The sequence below is a fragment of the Quercus suber genome, unplaced genomic scaffold, assembly GCF_002906115.3.
Source record: "Quercus suber isolate HL8 unplaced genomic scaffold, Cork oak 2.0 scaffold_326, whole genome shotgun sequence".
NCBI classification, from domain to species: domain Eukaryota; kingdom Viridiplantae; phylum Streptophyta; class Magnoliopsida; order Fagales; family Fagaceae; genus Quercus; species Quercus suber.
In genome coordinates, this window is record NW_027069779.1 from 490603 (window position 1) to 504519 (window position 13917).

General features: G+C 34.8%; 1 protein-coding gene across 1 annotated transcript; it reads left to right on the top strand.

Annotated features, from left to right (window-relative positions):
* The first annotated feature begins 4873 nt into the window (after positions 1 to 4873).
* On the top strand, positions 4874 to 5452 carry LOC112038157 (zinc finger BED domain-containing protein RICESLEEPER 2-like). Its single transcript, XM_024070970.1, has one exon. It carries the CDS (start codon positions 4874 to 4876, stop codon positions 5450 to 5452), a length of 579 nt encoding a protein of 192 aa, XP_023926738.1.
* The last annotated feature ends 8465 nt before the right edge of the window (positions 5453 to 13917 follow it).

The following is a 13917-nucleotide window of genomic DNA, read 5'->3' on the forward strand; positions in this document are numbered from 1 at the left end:
TAGGAAGCCCAGTAGAAAGAAAAAGCCCAACAACATGGGCAAAAAAGAGTTAGTAAGTGGAAAGAAAAACCATTAAGCCCCGAGCGATAGGAATAATGAATCACAATCCCATGAAATAAACAAATGGACCTTAGGAAACAAATGGGCCTAAGGGAGCTCAGAGAGAGAGAAGTAGCAAACCCATGGGCAGTATTTGACGAAGAAAAGTGAGAATGGACCATAGCAAACCCGAAGTAATGCAAGTAAAGAAAGTAAGAGGTTGATGACAAGCCCATAAGCCTCAAAGATGAAGGATGAGGTAATTGGGTTAGGGAAGCCCAAAGGAGTTAGTAAAAGCTCATGGGAACACAGAATTAGGAAAAGGGCCAAGGAAACCCAAGGAAAGCAAATGGGCCAAGGATGCCCAGGAGGAAATAAATGGGACAAAAGAGCCCACGAGCAATGTAATGTAAAGCCCAAATGACCATATTGAGTCATTAAGAGAAGAATGAGCAGCAGGCCTAAAAAGGCCTAATAGGCTAGGGTAAAATAACATTACAGCAGGAATGAAAGAATGGAACGGCAGGAAAGGGTAGCAAAACCGCATAAATGATTAAAAGGTAGGCTAAAAGAAGGAAAAGCCCACCATCAAAGAAAGTCCAACCCCTAAGGGGAGCAAGCCATAAAAGAATGGGAAATCAGAAAACAGCTCACGCCATAAGAAGTCAAGGACAGACGGTAGACTGTGCAGACGAGCCTCCAGATCACGGTGAACGCATGAGCAACAGGCAGATTTTGGACATATATAGAAGTGAAGCACGCGCAAGGCCCAGACAACACCAGCCCATACCCAGCCAATACATGACGCAGTGAGGTCATAGGTCAAAGTTAAGAGGGCATGGTCTGGCAGTGGGGAGAGGGAAAAACTTATTGTAGGGTTCCTGCTCAGGCTCTTTTGGGGGAAATGTCATGCTGGGATGACATACCGCCTAAATGAAGTTATGATGAGTTGGAACCACTAGGTGCATGCTATGAGGGATAAAGAGAGAATACCCACATTATAACAGGTAGGAGGGCCACGGCAGACAAACAAACAAAATAGCCTTCTTTGTCTGGTAATGTAGTGGTCAGCAAGGACACCCATATCAGACAAAGGTAGTTAAAGGCTAAAATAGTAAAAATCAGTCACAGCAGGCACTATATAAAAGACCCTTACTAGGAAGAAAAAGAGGGGAGAGGCACGATCATAAGCACAAACACAATAATAGAAAACTCTAAGAGAGAATCACAACAAAATAAGCCAACACTGAGAAAAGAAAAAGGAAAAGAAAAGAAATGAAGAATTAGAAACGGGGAGGATAGAATGGCAGGCATGCACCAATAGGTCGTCCTCTCTCTCCCTCTAACAGTCCTGCTCTCTACCCAAAGTAAAGGATTCCTTTGGGGCACAAGCCATTCAAGTCATTTTCCCTCAAAGTGATTAGTTTCAAACGGTAGGATTTTCCCCAATAGATTACTTACATTGAGGAAGATGGTTTCCTCCTTGGTCTTGGTCCCGTGGACAGCAAAGCAGATTGATCTTTTTCTTTAGATAATTCTTGTCTTACCTGTTTATTTCCACTATTTTCTTTGCAAAGTGTTTCTTATCATTGTGGTTATCGTTTTTTAATTGGGAATTACTTATTCACTTTGTCTAAAGGCAAAAGTACTTTCTTTTATTATTATTATCATGTCTATTTGCCATAACTTATCCAAAGCAGTTCTGCTTGCCATGGGCATGTGAACGAAGTTCTTGGCAGACGAGGCATAGTTTGTGTACAAGCCGGACCAAAGTGAATTGTAATTGGACCGGTCTCAACTCCCTTACTCAGAACACTTGGGCCCAGTATAGCAGGAGGCAGCCCAGCCCAACATTACAAAAAAGGCCCACCATACCCCTACCTAACCCCTACCTCTGGGAGCAACTTCTTGGACATCTTCAAATTCTGGTGAGTCCTCTAATGGCGAATAATTAGATGCTTCTTAATCCTTTTTTGTTTGTTCTTTAGACATAGAAATTTCATTCAAATTTTCCACCATCTGAAACCTAACATCATAAGGTACACCTCTACATGCTGCCACTAGGGTTGTCCAGTGACTAAGACCAACCGTCTGAACCCACCCGAACTGAAGCTCCACGGATGGCTCCGAATTCAATCTGCGGTCGATCACGACTTGGCAATAAAAATAACCGAATAATTCAATTCAAATTCGAGTTTAAAAATATTTCACCCAAATAACCCGAACCAATCGAATTGTTTATACAAAGAAAATATGATTTGATGTGCCAGCAGACTATTAACCCACGTTCTTATGTTTCGGTTTTTGAGAAAGGGAAACGTGTATGCGTGTATCATCTCATCAGTAAACAAAAGTTAACTTTTTCTGCACAAATTCCCAATATACAAATCAACCGTTTAACTCAAATTAAAATTCAAAATCAATAGTGTTGGAGAGAGTGGAAGCTGAGCACTTAGTGATTTTAGTGGCACAATTACCCAATTTCTAAATCAACAATTATAATCCAAAATCAAGACCCAATCTAACGGTGACAATTACATATCAAAGATCTAATATCTCTCACTCTCTCTAATGAGTCTCTTCAGTTGTCACTTCAGAGTTCAGATTGCAGAGTTTGTGGGTCATGGCTTCACGCTTCCTCCCCTCTTCATGCTTCCTCACCTCTTCACTTCTTTAGTTTAAAGCTTTAAGCTTCGGTCAATCTCAAACTCTCAAAGTCTCAGTTCTCTATTTGGCTATCTCAAACTCTCACTTCTCTATTTGGTTGGCTCTTCAACTCAATCTAAACCAATTCTCTAAATCCAAACCCTAGCCGCCTCCAATGTTGTAGCCCACTCCTCTCTCCACCACCGATCAATATGGATTGAACTATTGAAGAGATTCAAAGCCTAGCCGCCGCCACTGTCCACTCAGTTCTCCCTCCAAATCGTAGCTGCCGTTGATGTTTACACCTCACCCCGCTACTGTCTCCTCTTCACTGAGTCAGTTCTTACTTCAAACACTTAGGTAATTGTTCTTTGTTTCTCATCTTTCTTTTTTGTTAGTCTCGTTGGTTTCATTTGTTATGAAAATCAAACGTTAAAATCAAATAAACCCAAAGATTTATAATATGAAACCCTAACTAAAAAAATAAAATAAAATAAAAAAACCTTGAAACCCTAACTATTTTACTTTTGTCCTTTGTTCTTTTTTTTAATCAATTTTGTTCCTGTTTTAATTTTATACAAGATTGAAAGATGACTCCAAGTAGGGTTTTCTGCCTTTAAGTTCAAAACTCCAACACCCACGGTTTTCTTTAAGGTATGGTTTTTGTTTTCCTTTGTGTTTAGTGTTTAAGTTGAGTTTTTTTTTTTTTTTTTTTTTTTTTTTTTTTTTTTTTTTTTTTTTTTTTTTTTTTTTTTTTTTTTGAGTTGCTACTTGATAAGGATAATAGACCAACCTGGTGTAATCTTTTATGTAAATCATATATTATTTTTGGTTGTAATAATCAACTGTAAATCATATATTTTGTGTTTAGTTTTTAAATCATATATTTTGTGTTAGTGTTTAGTGATTAATCTGCTATGTATATCATATATTATGTTAGTGTTTAGTGTTTAATCTGCTATGTAAATCATGTATTATGTTTGTATTTAGTGTTTAAGTTGAGATTTTCTTTTTCTTTTTTTGTTTGAGTTGATGCTTGATAAAGATAATAGACCAATATGGTGTAATCTGCTAAATAAATCATATATTATGTTTGTGTTCAGTGTTTGTTGTTATTGACATTTTGTTGTTGTTTAATCAATTTTGAGCATCACTGTTTTGGTTTTTATTATTAAATAAAATTTCAAGCTTATGCTGTTTGTATTTGGGCTTTTTTTTTTTTTTTTGGTTTTGTTTTGTGTGTTTTTAATTTTTTGCATAAGTAGGATACTATTTTTTCTTTTTGGTTTGTGTAGTTATTATTATTATTAAAATTATACTTGTTATTCTAGTTTGCTAATACGTATCTTTGATTTTTTTAGGTCATGGAAACCTTCACTAATGCACCCTCTGTCCAAACACCAGTTGTCACACAAGCTGATGGTGCTATTCCCACCCAAGTTGAACCTTCTGCTACTACCCAAGCTGAAGCAGCTGTTGCTGCTGAGTTTCCCCCAGTTCCAACAAGCAAAGTAAGTATGACAATTCATGTTAGTGGTACTTGTAATGGTAGGAAAATGTCATTTTTTTGGGGCAATTTTGAAAAAATAAAGATAGGAGAGGGTGATACTAGTAAAACGAAGGCTATTTGTAATTATTGCCAAAAATCGTATAATGCTGATAGTAAGAGTTGTGGTACTAGTAATTGTTAGCTCATGTGCCAAATTGTCCCAAGAACCCTAATAGAGAAGATCTAGTTAAAGGGCTACAAGCATTAGCTTTTGAACCCAAAAAGGATGGAGAAGATGGGTTCCAGCTTGTGTCAACAACCTTTTCTGTCGAGGCTTCTAGAAAGGCATTGGCTGAAATGATTATAATTGATGAGTAGCGTTTTAGGTGTGTTAAAGGGTATGGTTTTAAATAATATGTAACTACCTTACAACCTAAGCTTCGTTTAAAGGATATCCCATCTCGTCAAACTATGGCTAGAGATGTGATTGGCATTTATAATAGTGAGAGAGAGAAGCTAAGGAAATCTTTGAAGGGTTGTAGAGTGTGTCTCACTATAGACACATGGACTTCTATTCAAAATTTAAAGTACGTGTCTCGCATGTCACTTTATTGATGATGCTTGGAAATTGCATAAGAGAATTTTAAATTTTTGTCAAGTTGAAGACCACAAGAGAGAGACTATAGGTAAAAGTTTGAGATGTCTTTGCGTGAGTGGGGTATTGATGGGATATTCACTTTGATAGTGGATAATGCTAGCTCAAATTTAACAACAATTAAATTTTTGCAAAAGGTGACTAAAGATTGGAATGGGATAGTTTTAGGAAATGAGTTCATGTACATAAGGTGTTGTGCCCATATCCTAAATCTCATTGTGGGGGAGGGCTTGAAAGAGATTGATGCATCTATTGCTAAGGTGCGTGAAGTTGTGAGATATGTGAAGTCCTCACCCAATAGAAATCAAACTTTTAGGAGTTTTATGGAGAGTTTAGGTATGGAGTCCAAGAGTCTTCTTTGTCTAGATGTACCTACTATGTGGAACTCAACCTACCACATGTTAGAAACTGTTGAAAAATTTGAGAAAGTGTTCCTTCGAATGGATTTTGAAGATGATGGTTATTCATCGTACTCTAGGACCAAGGAAGATAGTGGTGGTTTGGGGTCTCCTTGTATGAGTGATTTTCAAAATTGTAGGACATTTGTGACTTTCTTAAGGATTTTTTATAATGCAACAAAGAAGTTCTCCGGTTCTTTGTATGTTACTTCAAATGCCTTCTAAGATGAGATCTTTGTTATTTAGGAGAGTACTTCTAATTTAGTTAAATCCCAAAACACTTTCTTGAAAAACACAGCCACTAACATGCAAACTAAATTTGAGAAGTATTGGGAGGAAGGGGATAATATTAATCCTTTTTTGTATATGGCTATGGTTCTTGATCCATGAAAAAAAATTGAGGTTTTTGAAGTTTTCTTTTTCTGAAATTTATGGGAATGTAGTGGCAGAAGTAATGGTTGATAAGGTGAAAGATCTTTTGTATAAGTTGTATAATTTTTACTCTTTTATTCATTCACCAAATGTGCAAGAACAAAGTGGGAGTGAGATGATAGAATTGGAAGTGATGCTAGTGATCCATATGTGATGGTTCACTCGCAATATGAACGTTTCTTACAAGTTCAACAATTTGTAGGTTGTAGTGATGAGCTTGAAAAGTATTTGGCTGAAAACTGTGATGATAGAAAGGATGTAAATTTTGAGATATTGGGGTAGTGGAGGGACAATTGTAGTAGGTATCAAGTGTAGTCTAAAGTGGCTAAGAATGTGCTGGCTGTACCAATTTTCACTATTGCATTTGAGTTAGCATTTAGCACCGAAGGGCGCATTGTTGATCCATTTCGAAGTTCACTCTCTCCTCTCATGGTTCAAGATCTTATATATTCACAAGATTGGCTTCAAGCCACAATTCCAATTTCTCATCGCCAGTCAAGGGATGATGTGGAGGCATTGGAGGAGTTACTTGACTTAGATAATATGTTTAAATTCTGAAACTTATTGTCTATTAATTGTATTGAATGTCTCATGTATTCAAGCAAAATTTAATCTATTGTGTTTATTTCTTATTCTTTTCTAGTTTTAAATCAACAACTAACAGAAAGGGCAACAGCAAATACCAACTCAAGCAAGGGTTCCACCTCAAGCAAATGACCCGTAATTAGTATTGATGATTAATCATTGACTTGGTATGGTTCTACATTTAGCCCCTTACTATTATAAACTTGGTTTCCTTACTAGTTGGTCTTGTATTTGGTACTAATGTATTATTTGTTGAATATTTTTTTGTCTATTGTAGGAGGATGGTCATTTATTTTGTAAAGAAGACAGCTTTCTGGGAACATTTTGGAAGCTTTTTGGGATATTGCTTTTCTAACAATACTCAACTCTCAATACTTATAGAAAAGAAATTTTAGTTCATAGGTTTTCTTTTCTATGAGTTATAGACTTATTTACTATAAAGTAGTCATTCAATGCTTTGGAAAAGCTATTTTTTGGAAATACCTATGGTATTTCATTATTGTAACTAATTATATTGTTGGGAACATTGTATAACTAGCAAGCTTTCTACCTTATGGTTCACTACTTGAAAAACTTACAGTAACTGCCTCTATGGTACTAAGTAGGGAAAAATACCAAGACAACCCCTAAACTTTGGGCTAGTGGCCAATATACCCCCTGAACTTTTATTTTAGTCAATTTACTCAATGAAATTTGTACACCTACCAAATTGAACCATCTGTTAAGTTTTTGTTTAAATCACTAACGTCGCTTACACGATTCCGTTCTCGCCAAAATTCAAGATTCAGCTAATACAGATACTGAGCTCGGTGAGGATAAAAAATAAAGAAGAAGAGGAGATGACAATAAGAACAGAGATTAGAGGAGAATTAGAGAAGAGTTTGTTTTTGATGTCTAATAAGTGATGAAAGCATCTCCAATAGATCAGCTAAATTTTTGGAGAATAAGCCCCAAAAATCAACTCCAACAGATTCTCCAAATGCAAAACTTTTCCAAAAAAAATTTGAAGTTGCTACAGTGCTTCTCTAGATATAGAAAACACTATAGCAACTCCAAATGAATTTTTCTACTTAAAAAATTCATACACCTCAATAAAAAACAATTCTTTCTCTTTCCTATCACAATGGCTACAAACATTCACAACGGCTACAAACACAACAATCCTTTCTCTTAAACATCTCTAAACTCTAGCATAATCAAAATACAAATTCAAAAACACAATCTTAAAATTAATCAAATCATAACAATAAAAAAATAAAAAATAAAAAAGACAGAGAGCTAGCAACGGTGGAGCAAGCAAGATTCTGCACTTGCCTATGTCCTTCGATCACCGGTGGAGCTAGCAAGATATCTGTCGCTTGTTTTTTCTCTATTTATTATCGCATAGAGAGTTAGAGAATGTTCTAGAATCAAGTTGAAAAAGAAAAAGTAGAGAGAGAGAGAGAGAGAGAGAGAGAGAGAGAGAGAGAGAGAGAGAGTGATTTGGAATCAAGTAGAAAAAGAAAAAGAAATAGAATCAAGTTGAAAAAGAAAAAGAGAGAGAGAGAGAGAGAGAGAGAGAGAGAGAGAGAGAGAGAGAGAGAGAGTGATTTGGAATCAAGTAGAAAAAGAAAAAGAAGGGAGCTAGAGTGGGTATACATGTGTGGTGGAGAAAAAACAAGAAAAAAAAAAGAGACATATGGATGAAATTGAAAGGAAAAACAATATAAAGAATAAGAAATGACAATTAAGAAATGTTACCACAATATTTTCACAATAAATCAATTTTAAGTAACAAATTGTTATTAGCTAATATTGATGAGTAAAAAAAAATAATTTCAGTGGTGGGTTCAAATTAGAACTAGTGACAACTTTCCACATAAGATTTTGTTATGATTTTTGTGAAAGTATTGAGAAAAATGTTGTGGATATAACACTTCTCATTGAAAAATATAGTTGTTGGGAATGAACATAGGAAGAATAAATTATGATTAAAAAAAGAATTAAGAATGAATGAAGAAATAATATTTAAATGAGATGGAGAAAATGATAGAGAATCTGTTGAAAAGTGTATTTGAAAAAGTAGGTAGGTAAAAGTTAAATATCATTATTCACTGTCCAAACAGTACAAAAATTTAGATAAATGGCTGGAGATGCTCTAAGAGTGGAGATAAAACTTAATAAATGTGAGATTTGAAAGCTCATTCATGTGGGTACTTATGAGGTGAACATGTGGCTATGAACTTTTGGGATTTTGTTTTTCTATTGTTTTATTTAATTTGCTTAAAGCCTGCACACCACACAATTTTTTGTCATTCATAACATTTTGCCATTCATAAGCAATAACATTGTTGGAGAAACTAAGAGGAGAGAGTGGTTGCATCACTGAAACTACCCTCTTCCTCCCACAAATTCAAGCTGATGTTGTCACTACCCTTTTCGTTGAAACCGGTGTTTTTGGTTGTATTTGTTGTTCGGGTATTTCTTTAGTGAGGAGGAAGGGAATTTTCTGTGTTTTGGTTTTTGCTTGTAGGAGGTTGATAATGAGTTTCCTTCTTGAGATTTCTTTTCTGTATTTGTTGAGAACTTCTAGTTGCTTCTCTAGGTTTTTGTTTTGGGTATTAATTAGGGGTGTCAAATGGGTGGGTTTGGAGTGAGCATAATTGGGTTGTGTATATAAAACTCATTTACCCATTAAAACTCATTTAACTAATTGCTTCTAACCCAAACCCAACCTAACCCAATGATTATGGGTAAACCCCAACCCACCCAATTACCCAATTATCAAAATTACCAAAATGCCACTAAAGTGAAAATGACCAAAGTACTCTAAAATCTTCAAAAATTATCAAAATACCTCAAAACCTAAAAATTACCAAAATAACTCTGAAACCTACAAAATGACCAAAATACCCCAAAAAACAGTAAAAGACTCATGGAAATTGGTTTTTTTTTTTTTTTTCTTCACTATTTTCCTTAGTTTTCTTAGCAAACAAACATAATTATGCTCCATTCGGCAGCCTCCAACAACAAATTCAGCCTCTAATCAATCACAAAATTACAAACAAAGAACCATGCTTTTGGATTAAACTTGGTTGAGTCGGCTACTTATCAAAAAAAAAAAAAAAAAAAAACTCAGCTCCCAAACGAATGAGAAAAAACACAGAACCAAAACACTGAGTTTTGTTGTTTCATCTTACCAAAATTATATAACAATAACACGCGCATATGATATGAGACATTCAGCTTAAGTAAACGAAGCAACTAAATTAAGCGCAGCTAAGCGAGAAATTAAGTAGAAAAAAAAAAAAGTTCATAAAAGTTTCTTTCCATTTCCAGTGTTTTCTTAGGAACCAAACAGAAACAACGAAAAGATAGAGAAATCAAAAGTGAAATTTGTGGAACTTACCAAAATTAGGAGGAGGAGGGAGACTCTGAGAAGTGAAAAATGATGAGAGAGAGGGAATGGTATTTATAAAAAAAGGTAGGGGGAATGTGGGAAGCGTGTGAGAGTTTGAAGCTGCTGAAGTTGTTGGTTTCTGATTAAAATGTGAATGGAGGCTGAGAAAATGAAGGAAAATGAAAACCCTCATGAAACACTGAAACGTCTGAGGGTTGGGTTTTTTTTTTTTTTTTTTTTTTTTTTTTTTAATTTATGAGAATGGCTGGGTCGAATTTGGGTATACTGTTTTTGGGTTAAATAGGCCTCAATGGATTTTTAGTTAAAACCCAATAATTGCTAGGTCTAATTGGGTTAATGTCCATTTAACCGAACTAATAATTTGGTGGGTTTGGGTGGGCAAATGGGTTTGGGCTTACTTTTCCACCTCTAGTATTAATGGAGGGTAGTTTTCTAGTTGTGGAGGCTATGAGTGGGTCTTTGATAGTGAGAATGGAGGATAAGGTTGGTGGTGGTTTCTCTCTCTTCATCAGTTTGTTGGACATTAGTGATTTAAACGACAAAATTAACAGATGGATCAATTTGGCAGGTCTACAAAGTTCAAGGAGTAAATTTGCTAAAATAAAAAGTTCAGGGGGTGTATTGGCCAATAGTTCAAAGCTCAAGGGGTGTCTTGGCAATTTTTCCCTACTAAGTATATATATATATATCCATTAATTGGAATATTGCAATATACTATTATCTGTTGTGATTTATTTTTTGCTGGGAATATTATTGGTTGTTTGGTTGGCAGGTTTAATAGGTGTTGAGCTACTAGCTTATTGCCTAGGTGCTTATTGTGTTGTTTAACAGATCACAAATGGTAAAATTAGGGTTTTTGTAGGTTGTGTTGTACTATCTTTAGTCTATTTTGTTGTATTTATTTTTGGTAGTTAATGTGAGAAAGATTATATATTTGGATTGATATGTACTGCCCATGTGCTTCTATTGTTTCAGAAATCACAGCTAATCAAAAAAATAGGCATTTTGGTGTGTTGTGTTGTGTTGTGTTATTCTATCCAGGTTTAAAATTGTGAAAATTTATGAGAAACTGCAAGATTATATTGGGTTTGATATGTCTTAAAGGCCCAACAAATCTAGTGTAGTTCTTAATATAAGCTAAGCTTGAAGGCCTATTTTAAAATAAATTAAGTAAAAAGAGCCCAAATTTGAAATATATAAGAAATTCAAAAAATCTGAAATCAATATGATTTATTAAACTACCAAACCAATTAACTTTGGCTAAAAAGGCCCAAAAAAATGAAATTACGATAATTTTAACTATGTCCAAAATTTTGGCCCAATTTGAGGCCCAGACCCAACTAACCAATAACTCTGACCCATCCAACCGATTACCCAAAACGTCAGATCCGACTCGATATTCAGTCGAATATGGGTCCAAAACTACACCACCTGATCCAACTGGGTCGAATTCTGTTTAGGCCCTAAACCGACCTAGCCTAACCTGTGGATAGGCCTAGCTGCCACATCGCCTTTAATTCCAACTAGATGTCTTTTCATCCTATTAATGCCCCCTCCTTTATTAAACTTTCCCACAATGTATGCATCTATAACTACTTTTTCCGTCTTTCAACTCTTCAGTAACATGATCCCATGCGGGACCACATTTCGCTCTCACAAATGAAGTATTAGCATTAGACCTGGTTATAGAGGCATGTTCATTAGATGGTACAGAGGCGGACTCCATTCCACTCAACAATTTTAAACTGGTAGCAACCATTTTATCAACAAATAAATCCATCAACACAACATACACAAATAGTACTTTGTAAACTATAATTCACAAACAATAATGCTCTATAAATCAAATCCACAACATAAATCCACAGATGTATACAAACATCCACAACATACACAAAATCACAAATAAACTAAAATGCTATGCTAAACTAATAATTGAAAGAATAATTAAGTGAACGATAGAAGTTACCAATGGAGTAGTGGACTAAAGTCACTGAACTGATTGGAAATTTGAAGGCAAAGAACATGAATGGAGAACCTGAGATGAAGCTAAGAGAAATGAAAAAATTAAAAATTACAAAAAATAAAACTATTAAAATAGAAGCTAAGAGAAATGATCAAATGAAAGAAAGAGATTTCAGTGAGGTTCAATACCTGATGAAGCCACTAAAGCAAAGAGCACAAAGAGTGAGAGCAAGAGGCAGAGCCACCAAAGGGGGAAAAAAACACAAAAACACAAAAAAAACACAAAAATAAAGAAGATGAGAATTAGAGGCCATAAGAATGAGAGGTAGAGTAGAGGCCGTGAGGGTGAGAAGGAAAAAAAAAATTGAGTGAGAGAGATTTAGAGATAGTGAGTGTGAGTGAGGTGAGGTGAGTGAATCAGGTGTTTAGGGTTAAGAGATTTAGTTTTTAAGTTTCCCTTTGTCCAAAACAACGTAGTTGTAGGTTGGGAAAAAGTCCAAGAACGGTGTAGTTTTAGTTTTAAACCCAGCTGGCCAATAACTAGTTTGACCATGCCAATTCCTAGTTTTTACAGTTGAACCAGCCGATTCCCAGGTTTTTCCGGTTTTTAAGTAATTATCCGTTTTTATCCATAACCGGACCGAATTGAAGGCCGGTTCCCAATTGAACCGATCAGATCGACCGATTCGGCCTGGTTTTTAAAACCATGATTCTGAAGAAGAAGAAAATTTGGAGAACAAATCTAGAGAAGTATAGCCCTATCCAACGGCAGGAACTCGAGTCTTATATTTTTTCTAGAGACTCAAATTCCACGTAGATTTTTTTCTTCCATATTAGATTACCACCACTTGGAACTCGAGTATCTAAAACTTTTGTTCGATCATTGAACTCGAGTTTCAGAGTCTCGAGATGCCAGTTTACTAAATAGTTTTACAAACTTGACAACTAACTAAAATGTTACAAAAATAATGTTAAATGCCAAAATTCCCCATATAAGTGTATAGAGCTTAACTAAGAGTATTGTTTTGTAGATTTTGGTTATGAGGGTTTTTATAGGCTCGGGGGTTTTGAAAAGTGATTGAGTTCACTTGTGTGGATTTCAATGTTTTTTTTTTTTTTTTTTGGGGGGGAATTTTTTTTATGGGTAAGTTGATAGGTTGAGGAAGTTTTTGTTAGTTACTAATTTCACCGATGAGGATTTAGAGCAATGTTGTCAATTCCATTAAGTTCCAATTAGAATGGTTGGAAAATTCTATTTCAAAGAATTAACAAGTACTAATCTCCTCCCTATTCCAACTTGGTATAAATTTGGACTCATTATGGTCAGTATGATGATTTCTCATTTTAGTTAAAATGTGAAGAAAACTTTGGAGCCGTTTGGTAACGTTGTTCTAATAACGTTATTTGTATTTTTTAGAAATACGTGTGGATGAAAAAGTGTATAGAAATGTGTGTAATGTTGTTTAAAAATTAAAAACATGTGTTTAAAAACATACACCAAATGGGCCCTTTATTTTCTTGTTTTTCTAAATTCATCTCCTTTTTTTTTCATTAGTTAATTAGCCAATGACATTTTTTTATTATTATCCTTTTGCATAGTTAACCAACTACTCCCTCCGTCCCTTTTTTTGTCATCTATTCCATTTTGAGATATCCCAAAATATTGTCCTATTTCTAAAAATAAAAGTCATTAATTTACTAATGTTCCTATTATACCCCTATTAATTTACTAATTCAATTTTTTAATAAATTTTTTTAAGGATAGTTTTGGAAACTTATACATTTTTAAAAGATAGACAAGACAATAAATGATGTTCCCTTAAAAAATTTGACTTTTCAAACAAGATAAAAAAAATTGGGACGGAGGGAGTAAGATTTACTAGCCTAGGCTTGTTAGGAAAGTATAGGAAGAAATAGAGGATAAATATATCTACAAAATTTAAAATCCAATTATTTGGACTTAATTTTATTTTAGTCCAAAATTTTAAATGATCGTTATAAAAAAAAAAATGTTAATATCGCACATTAAATTTTATGGAGTAAATTGTGACAAGATGCGGTAAAAAAGACCAAATTGATCCCAAAAAAAAAAAAAAAAAAAAATATATTGAGGAGGTAAGTAGGTGCCTAGTAAAATTGTAAACGCGTTTGGGAGTTTGGAGTTGAATGTGTCTAGAATCTAGATAAAAAGATTAAAAAGACACAGTCACGCACACCGACCCAAAAAAAAAAAAGACGCAGTCTCCGTCTCACACAAGACACAAGGTAGTATTTGGTGTTGTCATCGTCGCGGGTCCAACAACTTCCA

Excerpts from the sequence above, each read along its gene's own strand:
- LOC112038157 (XM_024070970.1), top strand. The coding sequence starts at position 4,874 with ATGTCTTTGCGTGAGTGGGGTATTGATGGGATATTCACTTTGATAGTG.